This window comes from Lissotriton vulgaris, chromosome 8, assembly GCF_964263255.1.
Source record: "Lissotriton vulgaris chromosome 8, aLisVul1.2, whole genome shotgun sequence".
Taxonomy (NCBI): Eukaryota; Metazoa; Chordata; class Amphibia; order Caudata; family Salamandridae; genus Lissotriton; species Lissotriton vulgaris.
This window is the reverse complement of record NC_141696.1, coordinates 279,740,318-279,764,753: the sequence shown is the minus strand read 5'-3', so window position 1 is coordinate 279,764,753 and position 24,436 is coordinate 279,740,318. Positions and strand designations below refer to the sequence as shown.

Here is a 24,436-nt window from a genome sequence, read left to right as displayed (position 1 = left end):
ATAATTAATGTCTGGCACAGGGGCCAACTTTAGGTCCGATAGATGTGGATTTTGATTTTACCACAAATGAAGAGGGAAAGGATGTTAAAATAGAGGAGTGAAGAGCCTCACATCACTCTCAAGAGGCTCACCAGCAGGATCCGCCCCAGACATACACAGGTCTCTCAAGGGCTTAGCTGAAGCTCTTACTGGGCGGTAATCGCATCTGGAAGATGGCGGGCAAGGGGGTCTTCATGATCAGGACCAGTGTTCAAGCACATCTTTGGGCAGTGCGTAAGATCATCATTCATGCACTGGGCAGGTCAAGACGGCGAGGAAAGTTGAAACCAAAGGTCGCTTGTCCCTCGCCTATGTGACTCTTAGTCGCCGGATACCTCCACGGGCACTAGTGAGCAAGGGGCGCTGGCGGGGAACCGCTCTAGCAGAGGCAGCAGGAAACAGCCATCAGAGAGGGCGAGGCCGATCCAAGGCCCCGCTCCAAGGACCGCCGAGACTCGCAGCCCCAATGGTCGTGGTGGTGCCTGAGGCAGGTCAGCAACTCCACGTAGGTAAGAAAGTGATCAAGACTCCATGTGAGTATATTCTGTTGTGGGCCTGAATGAATTCTAGGGTTTTCCTGTTCGGAAAGAGGTATGGCACATGGGTGGTTGGCAGGGTATTTCGGGGATAAACACAGATTAGTGATCCCCTACCCGGGAGTGTTTTCTTCGTGCGTCCATCTTGTCGGCCATTTTGGCGAGATTAACATGCTCCCACCCTTCTCTCTGGATTCCTCTTGCTCTTACCATTACTTTCTGCTACCTTTGCATAGTTTTCTCTTTATTTCTCTGTTTTTACTGTGTCGCTCTACTCCAGTCATCCTCACCTGTCACGGGAAAAACAATTTAACAATGGAGCTGACCATGCGCATTGCAAGCAAGTGGTGGAGTTGCGCTACCTCATGACTTAAAAAGAATTCTTCGAAGAAAAACAACACATCCGGCCCAACACTAGATGGCAGGAGTGTGCACTGCATGTGAATCTACAGTGCTGCATTTCACAAACAGATGCTTAAAGCACAAGTAACATTTTCCTCAATATGTGTAATGCGATTCTAATCTGCTTTTAAAAGGTAGATGATCAGGTGATAAGATCTCACTACACCTGAATAGGAGTTAACACTTTTCTATCCGTTTGTGCCAAGTAAAATGATTTACAATGTTGAACCCTTTATATTTTAAGAACTAGATGGCCTTTTATCCATACCTTCGCTTTTTTATATAATTTAAATGGTGTGTAGTGCTTAGACACATGCATGTTGACTCATTACAGAATATTCTTCTAACCTTGATATCTGATCTTGACAATGCATTGTCTACCTGTTCTAAACATGATTTATTCTCTTTCTGCAGACCCTGAACCTGGTGTCCTTCTTTTTAAAAATGCATCAGAAGAATTCTCTGGCACTTACAAATGTAGAGCTGAAAACCGCGTTGGGAGTGAATCCTGCCTGCTTGTTCTCACCGTTAGCCATCGTAAGTAATTCTCATGTTGAAATATTCAAAATGCATTACAAGATGTGGTACTTTGAGTTTAAAGTTCATATATTGCAGTGCAAAATACTTTGTTTACCTTTATTGCCAGGCTCACCTGCTTATTAGCGCAGGGTTGTTTGTGCAGTGGCATTCTGCTCTGGCAGTTGTACAGAAATCCAGCCTTCACTGATCGGAAGTTGCACAGCGGACAGAGTATTTTTAACATGTTGATAACCATGCATCGAGACCTTGGTAATACTTGGAAGTTGTAGTTTTCTTGCAGCAGCAAGATGGGAAATGAGGGAAAGCTTATATCCAGCTGCTGGCTGTATTTTTCTTCTAGATGACATTAGCTTACTTACATTCATACTTTTGCCATGACATTTCCTTTTAGTTGAAATCTTATTTTTTTACAAGAATGATCTCATTGGAATCTGGATTCTTAATTTTTTTATGTGAAATACTTTGACCAAAGTACATTAGAAAAATTCTGAGAAATAGTCCAGAAAAAGTAGATGTACAGCAGGAAGAAGGTGATTAGTATGATTAACTTAAAAATACCCGCCCTCCTATTTCAAAACAAATTAACCTTAATGCATGCATTAAAAGCCTTTTAACGCATTTATGTATTTTGATTTTATCCTATGTTTTTAGGTGACGTTTTCGTTTTACACCATCTACGGTGTGTAGTCTTAATTTATTTGAGTATCTCGCATATGAATGTGAGGCTTTCAGGTAAAAGCCAAGTTGAAAAAATACATTTGTGTTCCTCTTGAATATAAAAACATCAGATAGGTTCCATACATTTCGTTCCATACATTTTCCTTCCAATTATATGCATGTTGCTTTCCTAGTTTCATAGAAGCATTGAGAATTATAGCCTCGGGAAGTAGTTGAATTCCCCACCTTTTCCCCCACCAAAATGGACTTGGTTAAGATGCTTGCTTTCTTTTATGGATGACCTTTTTTATTTCACAGAAGTTTAATTTAAAGAAGTGCAGTGCCTGTAACAAGTTGTCCCTACTGTTACAGCCAGAAGTGCTTAGTTAAGCATTATATGAAGGATGGGTGCGAAACACCTGACGATAAATATTATAATTGTTTTTGTCTTTTTTGCCGATTGAGATTGCTTGCAGTCCCCCTTCTGCGGGGCAACGCTAAAAGTTGCAACCTGAAAGTTAAAATGAACTTTTATAACGGCTTCCAATCCCCCTTCTGCGGGGCAAGGCTACAACTTATAGCCTAAAACTTTTATAACTGCAATAAAAGTTGACTTTCTTCGTTCCACAGTAAGTTTCAAAAGCTATTTTTATGGTTAAACAAACCAGCACGTTTTAATGCATTAGTACAACACCTAGATACAATGACCTGAGTACTAGTTGTCAGAAGCTTTTATGTTACCAAAATGTTAATCTTCGAATTTTGAAGTCGCCCTGGAGGCCAAAGTAGAACAGAATTGTAGCGACATTGCAGTTGCTTTAATTTGAGAGGATAGCATATAGGAGTAAGACCCAAGCCTACATGCATGAACTAATTTGAAGCCTTGCTTGGAGTTCCACAATGTTTAATTGTGAATCCTTACTAAGTTATTTAACATCTGATTCATATGTATTAATTTTCACTCTCTTATATAAAATGATGCATTAAACGCCTTCCAGGAGGAGTGGGGTGGGGGAGGGGGGTCTGCAGCACCACAATCAAAGCTGGGTGAGTAAGCTGTGGTGACATCTTTGAGGATCTCTGACCTTGGTAAGACTGAGGTGTTAATCGGAAAGGCGGCGTGAATGCAAGGGGATGAGTGCCTTCACAGTGTTCCAACACTCCTCTCTTCCCCGTTCTGGTGCAGAGGTCGGCTGGGAACTGGCCTTTGGTTTAGGTACCGGATCCAGGCGTGCCTGGGCAGAAAGTGATGAGACCGGGTCCTGCCTTGCAAACAGCGCCGCTTGTATATCGAACCGTAGGCCTACCCGGCTCCTTGTGCAGAGAGATCCATCCTCTCCACCATCAACCACTTGCCTGCTACACGCAAGCTTGTTGAGTGTGCCACCCACATGAGTGAGGATACCTATGGTGCTTTCTTGAGCCTTAGGACTCTGTGGAATATGCCCTGCTCTTGAGATACAAAGCAGAGTGACTTCGCCTCCTAGGGGCCTTGGTATGTTGACACACAAACTACACCGGGGACTCTTGCGGGCCTGGGACAGCCTGGACTGCTCCTCCTACCCCCAGTGTAGAGCTCAAACTGTGGCAGGGCCAGCAGGGGTGCCTCGGGCTTCCGGGTTCATATCCTGCAGGTTGCTGACTGTCTCTTTACATCTAAAGAAATCTACGTGATGGTCAGATCATGAACGATAAGTGCATTTGCTCGACACCACAATGCGCTGGAAGAAATAATGGCAATTGAGGGCTCTCCGTGGGATTCTATGGCATCCTCCCAACCTAGCTGCAGTAATGCAACTCCATATAAACTGGAGCTTATTCTAGCAGAAATATGAGATTCGTGAGCTGCTCTGGAACTGAAGATGGATACTGTGGCACTTGACCTTTGAGTGCTGAGACAGGATCAGCATAATCTATGAGAAAATGTACAATGCAGTACCTCGGTGTAGGAAAGTGGGTTTTTGTTACAGTAACCCCCCCCCCCCCCCCCCCCCCCCCCCCCCCCACTTGTTGCCTGATATCTGATGCACTTTTTCTTGGTGTGCCCTGGGTCCCTGCCAATCAGGTTCCCAGGGTCTGTGTTCCTTCCCCAAAAACAAACCCAATTGGCATCTCAGGCCACATGTCAGCCCCTCGTAAATGGCACCCTAGGTACCCAGGGCATTGTGACCAGAGAAGACCCCTAAGGGCTGCAGCACTTATTGTGCCACCCTTTGGGCCCTGTACCCTGGCATACACACTCTGCCTTTGCAGGCTGAGTGTTTTGGTGCAGAACTAAACAGTCGACATGGCACACATCCCTGTGTGCCATGTCCACAAACACACTGCCCTGGCGTACATCAGTCACCCTCTAGCTGGGTGCACTATGCCATTGGTGTGAGCACAGGTGCATGAGCCCTGTGCCCCTACAGTACCCAGGGCCATTCCTGCGCACTGTAAGTGCAGTGATGCCATTAAGAGTATATGGTGCTGGGAGGTTGTCATTGCGAACTCCACAGCACCATGATGGCTACACTGAAGACTGAAGTTTGATATCAAACTTCTCAGCACAATAAACCCACACTGATGCCAGTGTGGGATTTAATGCTAAATGCACTACAGAGGGCATCTTGGAGATGCCCCCTGAAACCTAACCAACTCCCACTGTCCTGACTGCGTGGCTCCCGAGGCTGCCACCACCAGACATGTTTCTGGACCCCTGGATCGAGAGCTTCCCGTTCTCGGGGGCCTGAAACAATGCACATCCTGGGACGAGATGCTAAGCCTCCTCCCCCAGGATGGGCAGGGGAAGCTTCAAAGGCATGCCACCTTTTTTCTGAGCTTCCCCAGGCCAATTGCTGTACTCCACAACTGGCCCCCACCGGTTCCGACCCCCACCCTGGTGGGAAGACAGGTTGGAAACCCTACGTGACGAAAGGGGGTGTGCCACTTGTGCCAACTCCACCCCTCAGGTGGGAGAGGCGAGGTGAAACTCATCTCTGGGCTACCGCCATCTTGAGGATGGGGTGCCCTGCCCATTCAGAGCTAGGCCCCTGCCTCCCCCCCCATCCCTCCCCTCTCCACAGGAGAGGAGCAGGATAGGGGGTGTACTCACCCCAGGACAGGAACCCATTGGTCCCTGCCCTACCTGTAACGTCCCTAAATGTAGTATTTAAGGGCACCCTGAACCTTCCTTCCTCAGATCCCAATTTGAAAACCAGAAACCAGAAGACCTGACGTGCAGCTGCTAACAAGAGGGCGATTCAGATAAGGGGGTGGTGATGAACAGAGTGTCTGAATTAAGCCCTGTTCCCATCATGCACAGGGACAGACTAATTTGCATATAGCCAGGTTCTGAGCTGGGATGGTGCAGTGAGCTAAATAACGGTGATGGATCAAGCCCTGATCTTTGGACTGGGTAAGAGTGGTCTGTTCATCACCACCCCCTTTTCTGAATCATTTTGTCCACCATAAGCGTGGAAGGGTATACTCAGATGTGAGACCCTTGCTCATTGCAGCATCAGGATTCAAGCAAGCCGGGCTGACGACGGCTGAAATGCCAGAAACCGGTCCCCGGAAGCTTGTTTCCTTCCCAGTATAAGAATTGGCTTGGTAGTTTGGTTTGCCCTGTTCCCATCATGCACTGGGACAGGAACAGACTAATTTGCATGTAGCCAGGTTCTGAGCTGGGATGGTGCAGCGTCCAATGTCTGCAGAACACCTTACTCTGCTCGAACAAGAAGTTCTGTCGCTTCTTCAAAAGGACACAATAGAAATAGTTCTTTTACAACAGCAAGGAACAGGGGTTTACTCTCTATTTTCTAATACCCAAGAAGGACGGGACACTAAGACCAATTCTCGACCTCCAGCCCCTCAATCATTACATACAATCAGATCATTTTCATATGATCACTTTACAACTGGTGCTACCACTGCTGCAACAAGGCGATTTCCTTACAACACTAGATCTAAAGGACGCCTACTTTCACATTCCTATACATCCTGCTCACAGGAAGTATCTACAGTTTGTACTGTAAGGACAACATTATCAGTTCAAAGTCCTTCTTTTCGGAGTGACAACAGCACCAAGAGTATTCACAAAGTGCCTAGCAGTAGTAGCAGCACATCTCAGGAGATAACAAATTCGTGTCTTCCCTTACCTAGACGATTGGCTCATAAAAGCCAAGTTATTCAATCAGTGTGTCCAACACACACAACTTAGGGTTCACAATCAACTACACCAAGTCGCACCTGCAGCCCTCTCATGTACATCAGTATTTAGGGGCTACAATAAACACGTCTACAGCTCTAGCGTATCCCAGTCCAGCAAGGATACAGCGTATTCAAGCCTTGGTCACAAACTTTCAACATCAACGCTCTCTCCAAGCCAGAGTGTTCATGAGACTAATAGGCATGATGGCATATTGCATCTTCATCGTACCATATGCAAGACTGCAGATGCGTCCATTACAAGAATGTCTAGCACGACAGTAGAACCAGCCTCAAGGGCAACTAACAGACCTGGTGTTAGACAGCCGTTCCTCGAACTTGTTCCACAGCAGACGCATCTCTCACAGGATGGGGAGCCCATCTCCTACATCATACAATACCAGGACAATGGACCATTCAACAACGATTGTTCCATATTAACCATACAGAGCTGCTAGCAATATTCTTACCACTCAAAACATTCCAAGTACAAAACAAAGCTGTCTTAATCCAGACGGACAACATGACAGCTATGTATTCTATAAAAAGCAGGGGGAAGATACTCTCTACAACTGTCCCAGCTTGCACAGAACATTTGGAGATGGGCCATTCCACAAAATATATATCTGCTAGCACAACACCTTCCAGGAGTTCACAATCAGATAGCAGATCTGTTGAGTCGGCATACACAACAAATTCACGAATGGGAACTATATCCGCAAGTTCTTCAACCTTTTTTCCACAAGTGGGGCCATCCAGACATAGATCTGTTCGCCACACAAGAAAACGCAAAATGCCCAGCCTTCGCCACCAGGTTTCGACAACCGCGGTCCAAGGGCAATGCGATATGGATGAACTGGTCAGGCAGATTTGCGTACGCTTTTCCTCCACTACCACTGATACCATTAGTAGTACGCAAGCTCGAACAACAGTCTCTCAAATTAATCCTGGTAGCTCCCACATGGAACGCCAACCGTGGTTCATCCAAATCAACTTAATTTAGAGATCTGGCTCCTGGAATCTTAGAGTTTGGTTATCTTAACCTACCACCAGACTGTATGAACATCATTAAAGAGGCCAGGAGACCTACTATTGGAGCTCGTTATGCTGCTAAATGGAAGAGATTTGCCATTTATGGCAACAATAACCTAATTGATCCCCTGGATGCGTCTATCCAGAATATAATTTGCTACCTTTTACATTTACAAAGATGTAACTTAGCATATTTGAGCCTTTACACAAATGTGAATTGCAATTCCTCACGTGGAAAACAGCTTTCCTTATTGCTTTTACCTCTTAGAAGAGTAAGTGAGATACAAGCTTTCTCAATACAAGAACCATTTTTACAACTACATCGTTACAAAGTGGTTCTAAGAACTAATCCTAAATTCCTTCCAAAAGTCATTACTCCTTTTCATTTAAACCAATCTGTAGAGTTGCCTGTGTTTTTCCAAAACCCTGACTCTGTAGCAGAAAGAACCTTACACACACACTAGATGTTAAGAGCTCTTCTCTACTATATACATAGAACCAAATCTTTTCGAAAAACAAAACAATTGTTTGTGTCTTTCTCTCCACCCCATAAAGGCAACCCCATCTCTAAGGGTGGAATTGCAAGGTGGATTGTAAAATTTATACAAATATACTATCAAAAAGCAAAACTTACATTAACAGTTCTTCCTAAAGCACACTCCACACTCAAAATAGGAGCCTCTATGGCTTTGTTAGGGAACATTCCCCTAGAGGACATATGCAAGGCAGCAACATGGTCTACAACACACACCTTCACTAAACACTACTGTGTTGATGTGCAAGCCAAGCAGCAAGCTGCAGTAGGCCAAGCTGTCCTTAAAACTCTTTCAAACTACTGCAACAGATACAGGTGACCACCACTAGGGGAGACACTGCTGCACAATCAATGCTAAGTGTAGTATCTGCAGCTCCTATGCCTCGAATGGAAAATGCTACTTACCAATATGCATCTGTTCTTGGCATGTAGCGCTGCAGATTACTACACGCCCTCCCGCCTCCCCGGGACCTGTATCTGTTCCAGTTTTTATCTTACTTAGATGCACACGCATGGACATCCTTTTCTTTACTTCTACTAACTCCACCATTTTACATCATGGCGAAAAACAATCTAAGGATGGAGCCGATGCCCATGCGCACTATCGTCCAAGGGAGGAGTCCCCTATCTCGTGACTACAAAAGACTTCTTCCAAGACTACAACATGCAATCATCCAAGCCCAACACCAGGTGGCGATCTAATGCTAAGTGTAGTAATCTGCAGCTCTACAAGCCAAGAACAGATGCATACTGGTAAGTAGCATTTTCCTTGCCACAAGAGGGAGGACCTCCTCCAGGTAACTTGGTCAAGGCTATCTAATCACTCCACTCATCACTTTTTTGGACTGCCCTCCCCCTGACTGTAGCGGCCTGATTTGCCCTGCCAAAAAGGGTGATGCTGCCACACTTTATTACTAATCTCCTAGTGGTTGTTCTCTGAGTACTCTGTGAACTGGGCTCTCTATCACTTGAACTAAATTGGGAGAAGGGTGACACCATCTAGTTTGAGACTCCTATCTGGGGAGAGCGGTCTAGGCGCTCCAGACGTTTTGCAGTATTACTTGGCAGAACAACTGCAGTGTCTTGCCTCGTGGCTGGCTAACCAAAACTGTTGACACACAGGGATTATGAGTGTGGCTGAGAAAAGCTTTCTACTTGTGCTTTTATTTCAAGGTGGGACACGTCGTGGCCCCCACTGGTTATTGATGTGTACAGCTTTGGAGAGCCAGAAACAGGGATTCCTATGTATTATAAAAATGTGTCCTTATTATTCTTCTTTACAACTGCTAGGATTAGTGACTAGAGACGAGCCCTGGAGGCATGGGAGAAAGCCGGGATTACTGGGATTGGTGATCTGTTTTCAGATGGAGCCCGTATGAGCTTTCTGGAGCTCCTATAGCTTACATGGAGGGGTCTTCTTGATGTATAGCTCCATCAAACATGCATGAATTAAGTAGTGGTGCACTAGGGATTTAGAACCTGCCACTAGTCCACTGCTACAAGCACTACATCCTGTAGGTCACGGCAAACAAATGATTACATGGATATGCAAAGTGTTCGCACAGAACCTCATGGAGGCATTGGTGCTCAGAAATCGATGGGAAAATGCCCTGGAGCAGGTTTTCAATGACTCCCACTTAATTATTACTTTGATTTGGGAACCTCACTGAATCATTATTGAAATTGGAGCATCCCCACTGATTTATTAATGAAAGCTGGGTTCCCCTATCGTAAGCAATTTGATTATTTGAAATGCAAACCACTACACAGAAAAATGCAGAAATAGGTATTCATCAAACAAACACCTAAATGATAAAATATTTTATTCACCAGCAAATATAATAAAAGGGAATTTTCACTTTAATGGAAAGGTTAGATCTTTCTAAATTCGATTTTGGCCACTCACCGTTCATACTATATTCTGTTTGATGCACCTTCACTTCTCTCTCAAATCAATCTGAGGATACAAACTTAATTTTTAACCTCCAGTTTCTAATTCCATCACATAGAACGTTGTAAAATGTTCAACTTTAAATTTTGCTTCTTCATTCATCTACACTTTATTATTCTGTTAATATAATTACAATTTTGAAGCAGTCGGGAAGGAGTAGTTTCTGTCCTGTAACTCCAGTTCTGTAGTAGGGGTATCTCTGTTATAGTCATAATCTAGTGAATAGTCCCGCCCATGTGCGTGGACCCCGGCAATCAAAAATAATCTCTTAAGTTGTTAAAAAATGCAGAACTGCAAAGACACTTAAGAGAGACATTAAAGACAAATAATGCAGCCTATCTCCACAGGCTGCACTGTCCAGTACTTCAACTAGAAATTCCACCCAAAAAACCACACACAACACAGCCTGCCCAGTTTCCTCCATAGAGAAACTGGCCTCTACCAGTAAAAGCCTCTGGAATGATAGAGAGGAAGACATGGACAGACAAGCCCCATAGGCTGCCATTATGTGGCTTAAATAGGATACTGTGCCTTTAAGAGAACTTTCCAGAATTTCTCCCAGTATCCCAGAATGCACAGCACGTCCCTTTTACTTTCAGTTCTTTTTGAAGGCGTAACACGCCAGACCTGTAGCATTCCTTACATGAATATCTTTCTCCACCGGGTAGGAGGGCGGGCGCTTATGACTATAAGAGAGATACAGAAGAGTGAAGAAAAAACAAAGAACCTCATATTAATATGAGGTGGAAGGGAAAACAGAGGGATAAGAAAAAACAAGGGCCTTTCTGGTGCACTCACCTAGCTCAATTTGGCTTGAATACACCCTCAACACACACAAGAACCAGCTCCGCTGTAAACAGGCGTTGTAGCACACTGGAAAGACATTAGGTCTTTCCAGTGGGAACCCAGTGATGAAGCATGTCACCACTAGGTTGGTGAGTGAGGGTTCTTAAACGACCTTGTTTTTTCTTATCCCTCTGTTTTCTCTTCCACCTCATATATTAATTTGAGGTTGTTTGTTTTTTCTTCACTCTTCTGTTTATTGCTAGTATGGTAGGGGTGTAAGAGTGAATATCCATACCCTTACTCTCCTGTTGATTTTTGATATAAGAGATACCCCTACTACAAAACTGGAGTTACAGGACAGAAAATACTCCTTCTGTAGTAGGGGATCTCTGTGTATAGTCATAATCTAGTGAATAGAATGGCAAGCCCATCCCCACACCAAAGCGGCGGTGGAGAGAAGAAAATTAACACCACTACTGTGCGAACAAATTTCGCAGCGAAGCCTGCCCAACCTGAGCGTCTGCCCTGGCGTCAGTGTCCAGGCAATCAATCAAAGCATTTATATAGCGCACTACTCACCCGGAGGGTCTCAAGGCGCTGGGGAGGGGGGGTCCGCTACTGCTCGAACAGCCAGGTCTTGAGCTGCTTCCTGAAGGCGAGGTGGTCTTGGGTCAGGCGGAGGTGGGTCGGGAGGGAGTTCCAAGTCTTGGCGGCCAGGTAGGAGAAGGACCTTCCTCCTGTTGTGGCTCTTCGGATGCGGGGGACGGCGGCGAGGGCGTGGCTGGTCGATCGAAGCTGGAGGGTCGAAGTGTAGAAGTTGAGGCGGCTGTTGAGGTATCTTGGGCCTTGGTTGTGTAGGGCTTTGTGAGCGTGGGTGAGGAGACTGAAGGTGATTCTCTTGTTGACCGGGAGCCAGTGCAGGTCTCTCAGGTGTCCGGAGATGTGGCTGTGTCGGGGGATGTCGAGGATGAGTCTTGCTGAGGCGTTCTGGATCCGCTGGAGTCTCTTCTGGAGCTTGGCAGTGGTTCCGACGTAGAGGGTGTTGCCGTAGTCCATTCGGCTGGTGATGAGGGCCTGGGTGACCGTCTTCCTGGTCTCGGTGGGGATCCACCGGAAGATCTTGCGTAGCATGCGCAGGATATTGAAGAAAGACGAGGAGACGGCGTTGACTTGTCTGGTCATGGAGAGGGAGGAGTCCAAGATGAAGCACAGGTTGCGTGCGTGGTCTGTCTGTTTGGGTGCGCTGCACAGGGCGGGGGCCACCAGGAGTCGTCCCAGGCGGAGGGAGAGGAGCCCAGGATGAGAACTTCCATCTTGTCTGTGTTCAGTTTCAGGCGGCTGGTCGTCATCCACTCGGCTACGTCTTTCATCCCTTCGTGTAGGTTGGCTCTGGCGGTGGCGGGGTCGTTGGTGAGGGAGAGGATCAGCTGAGTGTCGTCGGCATAGGAGATGATGTTGAGGTTGTGTTGGCGTGCGATGGCCGCAAGGGGGCTCGTGTAGACTTTGAAGAGGGTGGGGCTGAGCGAGGAGCCCTGAGGGATGCCGCAGATGACTTCGGTGGCTTCTGATCTGAACGGGGGAAGGCGGACTCTGTGTCCTTCCGGCGAGGAAGGAGATGATCCACTGCAGTGCCTTCTCCTGGATTCCGACGTTGCTGAGGCGCTGCACTAGGGTGCGGTGGCAGACAGTGTCGAATGCCGCGGAGAGGTCCAGGAGGATGAGGGCCGCTGTTTCTCCGTTGTCGAGCAGGGCTCGGATGTCATCGGTGGCAGCGATGAGGGCGGTCTCGGTGCTGTGGTTGGCCCGGAAGCCAGACTGCGAGAGGTCGAGGGATCCATTCGTCTCGAGGAAGGCGGCCAGCTGCTTGTTGACGTTCTTCTCGATGACTTTGGCCGGAAACAGGAGGAGCGAGATGGGGCGGTAGTTTTTGAGTTCGGTGGGGTCCGCTGACGGTTTCTTAAGTAGAGCGCTGAGTTCGGCGTGCTTCCAGCTCTCAGGGAAGGTAGCGGTGTCGAAGGAGGTGTTGATGATGTCCCGCAGGTGGGGTGCGATGACAGCGTCGGCCTTGTTGAAGACGTGGTGGGGGCAGGGGGCGGTTGGAGATCCAGAGTGGATGGTGTTCATCGTGCAGATGGTGTCTTCGGTGCTGATCGGGGTCCAGGCGCGTAGGGTGGTGGTGGGGAGCGTAGGTGCGGTCGTGGAGAGCGTTGGTTGTGTGCTGAAGCTGTTGTGAATGTCAGCGATCTTGTTGTGGAAGTAGGAGGCGAGGGTGTTGCAGAGGTCTTGAGATGGGGTGATGTCGTTGTTTCCGGCGTTGGGGTTGGAGAGCTCTTTAACGATGTTGAAGAGTTCCTTGATGTTGTGTGCGTTGTTGTCCAGTCGTTCCTTGAATGCAGTTTTCTTGGTGGCGTGGATCAGTTGATGGTGTTTTCGGGTGGCGAGCTTGAGGGTGGTCATGTTGTCTGGTGTAGGGTCTCTGCGCCAGGTTCTCTCGAGAGTTCGGCAGTTCTTCTTGGAGCTCTTGAGTTTGTCGGTGAACCAGGGTGCTTTCTTGCTGCCGGGTCTGCTAGGTGGGGTCCTCAGTGGGGCGGGGTCGTCTGCGCAGCTGCTGATCCACTTCGTGAGGTTGTCGGCGGCCTGGCTGGGGTTCGCTGAGCTGGTGGGGGGGTGCTGGCTCAGGGATGCGGCGAGCTGGTCGGCTGTGATCTTGTTCCAGCTTCTGCGAGCAACCTGTTGCTGGTGGTGGTCGACCGTTGTTCTTTTGAAGCTGAAGTGGATGCAGCTGTGGTCCGTCCAGTGGAGTCCGGTGGCGTGGCTGAAGACTATGTCCTTGCTGAATGAGAAGACGGTGTCGAGTGTGTGTCCGGCGTAGTGGGTGGGGGTGGTCATCAGCTGCTTGAGGTTGGCGATGTTGTCCAGCAGGGTGGTGGTGTTGCGGTCGTTGTTCTCCAGATGGAAGTTGAGGTCCCCGAGGAGGATGTAGTCAGCGGAGGGGAGGGCGTGTGGGGTGATGAAGTCGGCGATGTCTTCGCTGAATTGTGTGCGGGGTCCCGGGGGTCTGTAGATGAGGGTGCCTCTGAGGGTGGTCTTCGGGTTGGTGTGGATCTGGAAGTGCAGGTGTTCGGCGGTTGTCAGGGTGTCGTTGGTGTTGGTCGTGATGCGGATGGTGTTCCTGTGGACGATGGCGATGCCTCCTCCAGTTTGGTTGCCGCGGTCCCTCTGGGTGATCTTGTATCCGTCCGGGATGGCGATGTCTGGTGCTGAGGAGGCGTTCATCCAGGTTTTCGTGAGGAACGCGACGTCTGGGGATGTGGTGTCGAGGTTCCGGAGTTCGGCGGCCTGTCTGTGGACGGAGCGAGTGTTGAGCAGGATGCACTTCAGGTGGTTGCTGCTGGTGCTCGGCTTGGCGTGTGCGGTGCAGGTCCGGATGCAGGTGAACTTGCAGAAGTGGCAGCTGAAGGGTCCGTGGGTTCGTCTCGGGGTGGCTCGGTAGCATCCCGGGATTCGGCCGGTGTTGAGTGCGTTGAGTTCGGTGGTGTTGTAAGTCCGGCGGGGGGGCTGGTGTCTGCGGGGGCCAGGGGTTCGGGCGCTGGGCGCAGACTTGCTTACCTTTGGCGCGCCTGCTGCGCGTCAACGCTGCGCGTTTGCCACTCTGCCATATGAGGAGAGTGGAGGGGGCGGAGCGAGGGAGGAGCAGCTGGGAGGCGGGAGCGGGGCGGCAAATGGGAAGGGTCCTAGGTGGAAGGGGGCGGGCCGTAGGGGAGCAGCGGCGGGGAGCAGGGAGGTGGCGGGAAACGCGGCGGGGGCACAGCAAGGGAAAACAGCGGGCAACAAATAAGAGGACAAAGGCTGGGCACAGAAAGGGCAACAGAGGATACAGCAACAATCAGAGGGGAAACAAACCGCAAATCGCAGGAGACAGGTCACGAAACGGGCAACAGGGGGGAAAACAAACAGTTGGCAGGAGAAAGCGGCGCTGCGCTACGGAGGCTGAGACCACACCAGTGGTCAGGAGCACAGCTGCGGCCAGCGGCGGGATCGGGGCAGCCTGGGCACACCCACGGGGAGTGTGCGCGGTGCGTGGTGGTGTGACCGGCCCAGAGGGTCAGAGGCAGTAATGCTTAGCAGAGGTATGGACCGACTTCCAAGTGGCCGCCTTGCAGATTTCTGCAATTGGAACGTTACGGAGCAAAGCTGTCGTGACCGCTCAGCCCCTGGTGGAATGAGCCTTAGGTTTACCCCCTAAGGTCTTATTAGCTTTTTGGTAACACAACTGTATGCAGGACACAATCCACCTAGAGATGGACTGCTTAGAGGTAGCAAGACCCGTCCTGACCGATCCATAATTTATAAACAATTGGTCTGACCTACGAATATCTTTTTTATCCAGATAAAATTTCAACACCCTCCTAACATCCAGGGAATGTAGACCTTTCCGCTGGAGATGAAGGATTCTGAAAAAACGTAGGCAAAGTTATGGTCTGGTTGACATGAAAATCAGAAATAACCTTGGGAAGAAATTTAGGGTGAGTACGCATAACAACCTTAGCAGCATGAAATACAGTATAAGGTTCTTGGCAACACAACGCCTGAATTTCACTCACCCTGCGGGCCGATGTAATGGCCACGAGGAACGCCGCCTTCCAGGACAGGTGCTGCAACGAAGCCTTATGAATAGGTTCAAAAGGCTCCTTCATCAACCTGGACAGCACCACATTCAATTCCCATGAAGGCGAAGGGAGCCTGACAGGAGGGAATACTTTCTTCAAGCCTTCCAGAAAATCTTTGATCACAGGGATCTGGAAGAAGGAAGTCTGTGAAGGGCATTTCCTGTAGGCAGTCAATGCAGCGTGATGAACCTTAATTGAATGAACATTAAGTCCTGACTGCGCCAAAGGTAGAAGGTAAGGAAGGATGACATCTTCCTTGCACGTGGTCGGGTCATAGTTCTTGGACTTACACCAGATACAGAACCTTTTCCACTTGTAAGCATAGGAAGTCCGAGTGGAGGGTCTCTTAGACTCCTTCAGTATGTCCATGCAATCTTCAGGCAGATTTAAATGGCCATATTGCACTATCTCAGGAGCCATGCTGCCAAACTCAAAGACGAGAGGTTGGGGTGCAACATCTGCCCCCCGAACTTCGTGAGAAGGTCCGCCTGCACAGCAGCCGTATGTGAGGAAGGAGAGACCTGTGAAACAGATCCGTGAACCACCACTGCCTGGGCCATTCCGGAACAAGGAGTATCATCCGCGCCCTGGACCGGGCCAGCTTGATAAGTATCGCCGGAATCAGGGAAATGGGTGGAAAAGCGTACAGAAAGCTGTTCTACCAGTTGATCTCTAGCGCGTTCCCGAGCGTCCCCTGCTGGTAGTACCTGGAGGCGAAGTCTCGGCATTTGCTGTTTTCGGCGGTGGCGAACAGATCTACGTCTGGAGTCCCCCACCTTGTGAAGACTTCTCCTAGTACTTCGTCGTTTATGACCCATTCGTGGTTTTCCTGAATCAGTCTGCTCAGCGCGTCCGCCTGAACATTCTGCACACCTGGCAGATGGGTAGCCGTTATCGTCAGTCCTCTGGCCAGAAGCCAGTGCCAGATCTCCTGCGCCTCCTGCGACAGAGTGCGTGATCTCGAGCCCCCCTGCTTGTTGAGGTAATACATCGTGGTCGTATTGTCCGTCTGTACAAGCAGAGAGTTGGTCTGAAAGGACGGATGAAAAGCCTTCAGTGCCAAGTGAACAGCTCTGAGTTCCAGGAAATTGATGTGATACGTGGCCTCCATCGGGGACCACGTTCCTTGGATCTGTAAGTATCCGGAGTGCGCCCCCCCCCCCAACCTTGGAGAGAAGCATCCGTCACAACAGTCTGCGTGGGAATGTCCTTGTGGAATGGAACCCCTCTGAGGAGATTCTCCGCTGAACACCACCACTTCAGAGACTGAAAAGCATGCAGAGACCGTCGTATCTTGTCGTCCCAAGATCCTTTCCTCTGATCCCACTGGTCCTCCAAGCACTCTTGCAACGGTCTCATGTGCAGTCGTGCGTGTGGCGTTAGGAAGATACAAGAGGCTATCGATCCCAGTAGAGAAGACACCGTCCTCACTGTTGTAGATGGAGTGGTCATAAGAGCCTGAGCCTTCCGAAGGAGTGATAATCGTCGCTCCTCCGAAGGAGACACGCTTGCTGACAGCGTATTGATGGAGGCTCCCAAGTACTGTATGCATTGGACCGGAGTCGGGACAGACTTGGACATGTTGATGTGCAACCCCAGCTTGTTCAAGAGAACGCACATCTTCTGGAAGTGTGCTCGAGCTTCCGAGAAGAAGGCCTTGACCAACCAATCGTCCAGGTACAGGTAGACTAACACCTTGTTCTTCCTCAGGTGTGCTGCTACCACCGCCATGCACTTCGAGAATGTTCTCGGCGCAGACTTTAGTCCGAATGGGAGTACTGTGTATTGATAATGATTGGCGCCGACTTGGAATCGCAGGAACATCGTGTGTTTGTGTGCAGTGGGCACATGGAAGTACGCATCCTGTAGGTCTATAGCACATAGTCAGTCTCCTTGTTGCAACTGAGGATAAATCTGATGCAACAACAGCATGCGAAACTTCTCTCTGCGAATCCACTTGTTTGCCTGTCGCAAGTCCAGAATGGGCCTGAACTCGTTCTTGTCCTTCTTGCGAACCAGGAAGAAACGGCAGTACAGAACTCTTCCTCTCTGAGACAGAGGTAAGTCTTCTATCGCCCTTTTCCTTAACAGGATATCGGCCTCCGCCTGGAGCTCGCGCAGCTGAAACTGCGAGCTGACAGGTGGAATTGCTGGAGGCGGGCTGGTGAACCGAAGACTGTATCCATTGCAAACAATATTCAGCACCCACTTGTCCTGAGTAATTTTTCTCCACTCTGCCAGAAAAAATTGAACGCTTTCCCCCACCGGAGTGGGTAAGGCATGCAGGGGAAGTAAGTGCTCAGGGCCTAGACCCGGCCGGGCCTTTGGTCGCTGGTGCCGACTGTTGGCCGCCTCTGCCTTTCTGGCGCTTCTGGAACGGCCTTCGGAACTGCTGCTGTTGTTGCTGCTGCTGTCCCGAAGCTTGGCCACGCCCTCTGCCCTGTCCACCGAACCGTCTCTGGAATGGGCGGTACGATTTCTTTGTCTCCTTGGGCTTTTCCAGACCCACAGCCGTGAGTATTTCGGCCTCTGCCTTCATGCGGGCCATTTCCTCAACCGAATGTTTCCCAAATAGGGTTTCGCCAGAGAATGGTAGATTGGCAACCCTTTGTTGGGCGTTAGGTTTTAGTGACGTGAGGCGGAGCCAGGCGTGTCGTCGCTGGTTAATCCCATGGCAGAAGCCATGCGCCGCCAAGAGGGAAGAATCGGCTGCAGCGCTGATGACCTGATTCGCCACCAACATCCACTCATTTAACACCTCCTGGAAATCTTCTCTCTTGTCACGAGGCAGGTGTTCCACAAACTGCTGGAGGGATTCCCAGAGGGCACGGTCATAGCGCCCCAACAAGGCAGTGGCACTTGCAGCCTTCATGGAGGTCGCCGGCGTCCCACACACCTTCCTCCCAGCCGAATCCAGCCATCTAGACTCTTTATCTGGAGGGACTGTGGAAGACTGAGTGGTGGCATGCTGTTTACGAGCCGCCGTCACTATCAGAGTCTGGAGGGGGTTCCACTCTTAGAAAAGCCGGATCAGAATTGGGAGCCCAGTATTTTTTCTGTAGTCTCGAGGGGGGCCGCCTTAGTCACCGCCGGGGTGAGAAAAAGTTCCATGGCTGGATCCTCCAGGCCCGATACCAGTGGCAATAATGGACGAGACGGATGTTTCTGGTGCAGTGTCTCAAAGATTACCGATGTCTTGGTCGTGGGCACCATCAACGAGATGCCCAATTTTGCTGCACCTCTTAACAGGACATCGTGAAAAGCCACCAGATCGTCAACCGGTGACACCCTTGTGTCCGGTGACCCCGACAAAGTCGGAGAGTAGTCCCTGGTCCCTGAGGACCTCGTATGGGAACGAGACCCGCGCCTCCTGTGGCGTCGTCTCGACCGCGTGGATGACCTGTTGCGCGATCGTTCCCTCCTCCTGGAACTAGAGCGCGATCTCCCAGTTCGTGGGCGCTCCGCAGGTTTCCGTGGAGGCGTCTTCCGTGGCCTATCCTGGGGTTTCGGTCTAGGCTTCCCCTTAGGCGGTGTAGGAAGTGGGGGCGGTGACACCGACCTTGGCGGAGGAACAGGAGGTATCTCCGACCGAGGAGCGGGCCCATGCGGCGGAAGCGGTGGTGGTGGTTGTCCTGAGGGACGAAGTGGTGGAAGCTGTGGAAGCGGAGGGGTGATGGGAGGATCCTCCTTGGGTACAAGAGGAGGGGGTGACTTTGGCCGAGGTGGTGTATATACCACCGAGTACACCGAGCCCAGTGACTTCTTCGGGGGAGGGGACTGCGAACCAGCCCCTCCAGTAGGTGATCGCCGTCTCCGGCGCCCTCCACTAGACCAGCGTGACTTCTGGCGCCAGAACTCCTTCTGCACCGCTTGGGAGAGTTGGAACAACTCCGAGACGCCGATCTCTTCCTTCTCGACGCTGAGCGTCGCTTTTCCGGCGTCTAACGTCACCTCCGCGACTCCGGCGTCGAACGCCGCCTCCGCAACGTCGAACTTTCAGTCTTCGACGATGAGCGTCGACTCCTCCCTGAAGCTGACCGCTTTCTTGAGGTCCTCAACATCGAGGATCCCCTCGACGCCGACCGGCGGTGTCGCCTCGACGGCGCGCGCCGGCGCCTGTCGCTCCTTCTTCGACAACGATAGCTCGACGCTGACGACGACGACGGAGACCGGGACCGTTTGATGGTCTTCCTGCCTCTGGGGAGGCCCCCAGAGGCCTCAGCAGAGGGAACCTTCCCAGCCTGCCCAGACCCACCTGCAGTCTTCTCTCCTCTAGGCCTTGAAGCCTAATCTTCAGCCTTTCCCTCAGGGTCCTTGCTGAAAGGTTCTGGCAGATGTCAGTCTTCAGGGACATGTCCTTCAGGGAGACAGATAATGCAGACGTCGTGTGGATCAGTCTTGGACTTCTTCCTTCCACATGCTGGGCACTTGTCGAAAAGAGCAGGCATTTTAGAGCTATAAAAAGCCTGAACAAACACACAGGAGTGAAGGGAAACACCAAGATATAACAACTGAAAACACTTTTATCCAAAAAGTGCACAAAAGATCCAATAAACCCTTGAAAAAATGAGAGCTCAATGCCAGGGTCCTGTTAGCAGGAGCCGGAAAAAAGAACTGAAAGTAAAAGGGACCTGCTGTGCATTCTGGGATACTGGGAGAAGTTCTGGAAAGTTCTCTTAAGCTCTTCCATGCTCATGACAAGGTCAGCTCGTCATGAGGCACGGTTGAGCTGTGCTTATGACGAGCTGACCTTGTCATGATCCATGGACTATTGCAATTTCCAGCACAGGAGGGGAAAACCCTTAAGCAGCCAAGGTGTTAAAGGCAAGTATCCTATTTAAGCCACATAATGGCAGCCTATGGGGCTTGTCTGTCCATGCCTTCCTCTCTATCATTCCAGAGGCTTTTACTGGTAGAGGCAAGTTTCTCTATGGAGGAAACTGGGCAGGGTGTGTGTGTGTGGGTGTGTGTGTGGGTGTGTGTGTGGGTGTGTGTGTGGGTGTGTGTGTGTGTGTGTAATTTCTAGTTGAAGTACTGGACAGTGTAGGCTGCATTATTTGTCTTTACATTCTCTCTTAAGTGTCTTTGCAGTTCTGCATTTTTGGACAACTTAAGAGATTATTTTTGATTGCCGGGGTCCACGCACATGGGCGGGACTATTCACTAGATTATGACTATACACAGAGATCCCCTACTACAGAACCCCCTATATAGGCTTCACGGAGCTCCAGAACAGGTTAGGAACTACTGCCCTAGACTACGCCAACAAGGTTTCCAGAATTGCCTGTTTTAAGTGTAACCAATTCTTTAGCCTGCACAGGGCATATCTCAATCACTGTGTATCCATCTTGTTTATCTTACCACTGCCAGGTGACTCCTGCCAACATGCTGTATGTTTTCTGGACATGTAAGGAACTACATTACTTCTGAAAAATTGTGTTGTCCAATACTAAACATGCCACAGGGCGCTCTGGGTTCTTCAGCACAACATTGCCTTTTGGGCATATAACTTCGCCCCAAGAAGAACAAAGGCATGACTAGGTTCATGGATCTAGCCCTACCTCTGTGTAAACGAACAGTGGCAGTGAAATGGAAGTAGTTTACACCACCTTGGATCACACTGTGCAGGTCTTGCGTCATAAAGTGGGCGCAATCTGAGGGCACCATGCTTCTCAGAGAGGAGAAGGGGGAATCTATGTTGTCAGACCCTGTTAGCTCCAGATGGTTAATTTAACTTGAAGCATGCAGGGGTTGTTGGGATTGTAGCCGTTTGAGTTCAATCTGCAAGATTTATTTGCTTTGCATATCTGAAAGAGGCTAGTCATAGATTCCTTACCTTAGAATTACCCCCAGGCATCAGACTGGATCCAGAGAAGTTTTTTTGTAACCGTACCCCTGCACGTCGGTAGGTGGCATCGGTTGAGTCTGCGTCTGTTGTCCGCATCGTGGCTGCCGGGATGACTTAGCAGTGTCTACTTAGACGCTGCCCCTTTGCGCTGACGTCCGTTCCTTCTTTTTTTGCGCCAGCCACCGCAGATCGGGTGAGAGCTTGCCCCTTAGTTATTTTTTGACTTAACTTTTTCGACTTTTGTTGACCTTTTTTTCGAGTCTTCGACTCCTGGTACATGAGGGATGTCCCATCGTTGGACCGGATTCAAGCCCTATGACTCCTGTCACAAGCTGATGTTGGTCACCGATCTGCTCCTTCTGTCTCTGGTGCCTGGAGCACTACCGCGTCGTTCGAGGTTTCGGTTGAGAGGACAGTCGCAAGACCGGTCGCTGAGCCACCACCACTCACCCTCTAAGTCTTCACACTCCTCCTCTAGTAAATCGAACCACAAGAAGAAGGCGAAGAAGCATCATCTCTCTTCGCCTTCTCCCCGTCTGTCGGACGATGTGACGCAGGACCTGGAACGTCATCGCTCTCCAGCGCCGTCTTCGGAGCCCGCTGGGTCGGCTCCACGCTTACCTCTCATTCCCCGAGCCGGAGCGTCCCCTACCCAGCTTCGTGCATTTTAGGAAGCGCTGCACAGCATCTTTGGCAAGCCCGACTCCGCAGGCGCTCCCTCAAGCCCCACGGATTCGGCTGGGGGCCCTGGGCCTGCGATGCCAGCGGCTCCAGCCCCTGCGCCGGAGGGCCCCCCGAGGATCCAGGCCTGGATCCGAATCTGTGCCGGTCGACCTGACAGTATCTTCTACTGTGCAGATTCATGTGACAATGTCCCCGATGCTGGTTGTGCCCCAACCGGCATCGACCCCAGGCACACCGCCAACATGGACCGACGTTGGCGCTGGAGGGTACTTTTGAACCGCTGTTCATCCCTGCCGTTCTCTACTGTCCTGAGTGGCAGCCAGAGGGGGGAGAGGAGGACTTGGAGGGGTCGATTGACCCTCTAGCTGACCAACTTGAAGAGTTTTACTGACAAGAGGAGTTGGGTGATGCCAGTGGCCTGGAAACCTCCCCAGACCTTTGTATGCGGTCTCCCCCTACCGTCTACAGAAGATGGAGCCTCCTACGCTGTGGTGTTGCATAGGCCGCTGATGCCTTGGGCCTTGAGCTTCCTACGGTGGCAGTCAGGACTCACCTCCTGACTGTGGTGCTGCAGCGGCCTCTTCGGAGCCTCTGCTACTTTTTAATGTGGCCCTCACGAACATCCTTCTGGGCACTGGGTCCAACACCCAGCACAGGGGCCCCTGTGGACAGGATGATTGCCCGACGCCTCTGCCCGGCCCATGGCGACTCACTTTTCCTCTGCCAACACCCTACCCCCGGGAGCTTGGTGTTCCAAGCCTCCTCCTCGAAAGACTCATTCCCTACTGCTCCACTTCTTGGGAATATGTTTTCTTCCACCAGCTGAGGGCTGTATTCAGTGAACACTGCATGTCTCTTGGGCCGTTCTATACACACGGTGTGGCATACGGTGGCGTAAGTGCTGCCACAGTGTCCGGTGGAGGCCCGTGCCGTGCTCAGCTGTGCTGTTCACCATCAGGTGTTGTCTGGATACCACTGACTCTCTGGGTAGAACGGTTTCCACGTCGATAGCCCTGAGGCACTAGGCCTAATTGAGGAAGTCTGGCTTTTCTGGGGATGTCCAATCCACCCTTTTGGACATGCCCTATGATGGCAGTCGCCTGTTTGGTGACAAGGCGGACTCCGCGCTCAAGCGCTACGGCCAGATTCTTGGTCCAGTTATACCACTCTGCAGCAGCCTCCAAACCTTCCTGGTCCGACCTTTCAGGGCCACCAGAGGCCAGTGGGTGGCAGTATTCACCATCACCTCCCCACTGGCAAAACATCGGACAGGTGGGTTTTTTAGATGGTCCAATGGGGCTACTCCCTCCCCTTCGAGACTACCCCTCCCTTCATGCCACCAGTATTCCATTGCATGTCGTATGATCACTTTGCCCTTCTCCTACACGAAGTTATGGCTCTCTTGGCCAAGGGAGCTATCAAACTGGTCCCTGTGCCAGAAGTAGGTCGTGGTGGCTACTCACTACTTTGTGGTACCCAAGAATGACAAAAGCCTGCGTCCTATCTTAGACCTCAGGGCCGTCAACCACTTCCTCTGGAAGAAGTTTAGAATGTTAACCTTGGCTCAGGTCTTGTCTGCCCTCAACCCAGGAGACTGGGTGGTAGCGTTGGACTTGAAGGACGCTTATTTTCACATCCCATCATGCCAGCCCAGAAACGTTACCTACGGTTCACTGTAGGCCATGAGCTTTTTCAGTTTACTGTGCTCCCCTTTGGCCTTACCAGCCCACCTTGGTTGTTCACTAAAGGGATGGCGGTGGTCTCAGCTTATCTGTGCAGATCAGGGGTTCCAGCCTTCCCCCATCTCGACAACTGGCTGTTGAAGGCGGCCTCGCCCAAGGCTCTCGTCTCCCACCTCCAGACTACGGCGGACCTCCTTATTTCGCTGGTGTTCTCTATCAATGAACCAAAGTCGCACCTGATTCCCTCTCAGACGCTCCATTTTATCGGAGCAGTTCTGATACAGCGCGGTTTCGGACCTATCCTCCCGAGCAGCTACTCTGGGATATTCGGGCTGTGATACCGATGTTTCAGCCTCTATCCCGGATTTCAGTGAGAATGACCCGGAGGCTGCTGTGCCCCCTGCATCCTGTTGGTGGATTATGCCAGATGGCACATGCGGGCTGTGCAGTGGGACCTGAAGTTCCGGTGGGCGCAGCATCAGGGGAATCTTTCTGATGTCGTCCGCATCTCGGAGGGACTGCAAGTCTGTTGCAGTGGTGCTCACGAACCAGGATTGGGTCAGCAGATCCCTCTCCCTTCCCCAATCTGAGTTCACAGTGGTGATGGGTGCGTCACTCCTGGGATGGGGTGGCCACATGGGAGAGGCAGAGATAAGAGGCCTCTGGTCTCCGGCGGAGTCCGGGCTCCACACAGTTGGCTAGGCTGTGGTTCTCAGCGCCGGGACGCCTCGTTGCTGGGGCAGCTGTCACGCTCAATAAATGGATAACATAACATCAACCCTCTGGTGCTTCGGTTGATCCGTCCTGCACTGGAGGCCTTCCTTCCTTCCTTCCTTCCTTCCTTCCTTCCTTCCCATGACTGGACCCAAGCATGACTGGACCCAAG

At 50.6% G+C, this 24,436-nt stretch overlaps 1 protein-coding gene across 2 annotated transcripts in view; it reads left to right on the top strand.

Annotated features, from left to right (window-relative positions):
- The window catches only part of CXADR (CXADR cell adhesion molecule), a 193,669-nt gene that overhangs the window by 97,081 nt on the left and 72,152 nt on the right, over positions 1-24,436 (top strand). For both annotated transcript variants that reach the window (XM_086934048.1, XM_086934046.1), the window contains exon 5: positions 1,392-1,514. In XM_086934048.1, coding sequence (XP_086790174.1) covers positions 1,392-1,514 — 123 coding nt within the window. The remainder of the gene's footprint in view (positions 1-1,391; positions 1,515-24,436) is intronic.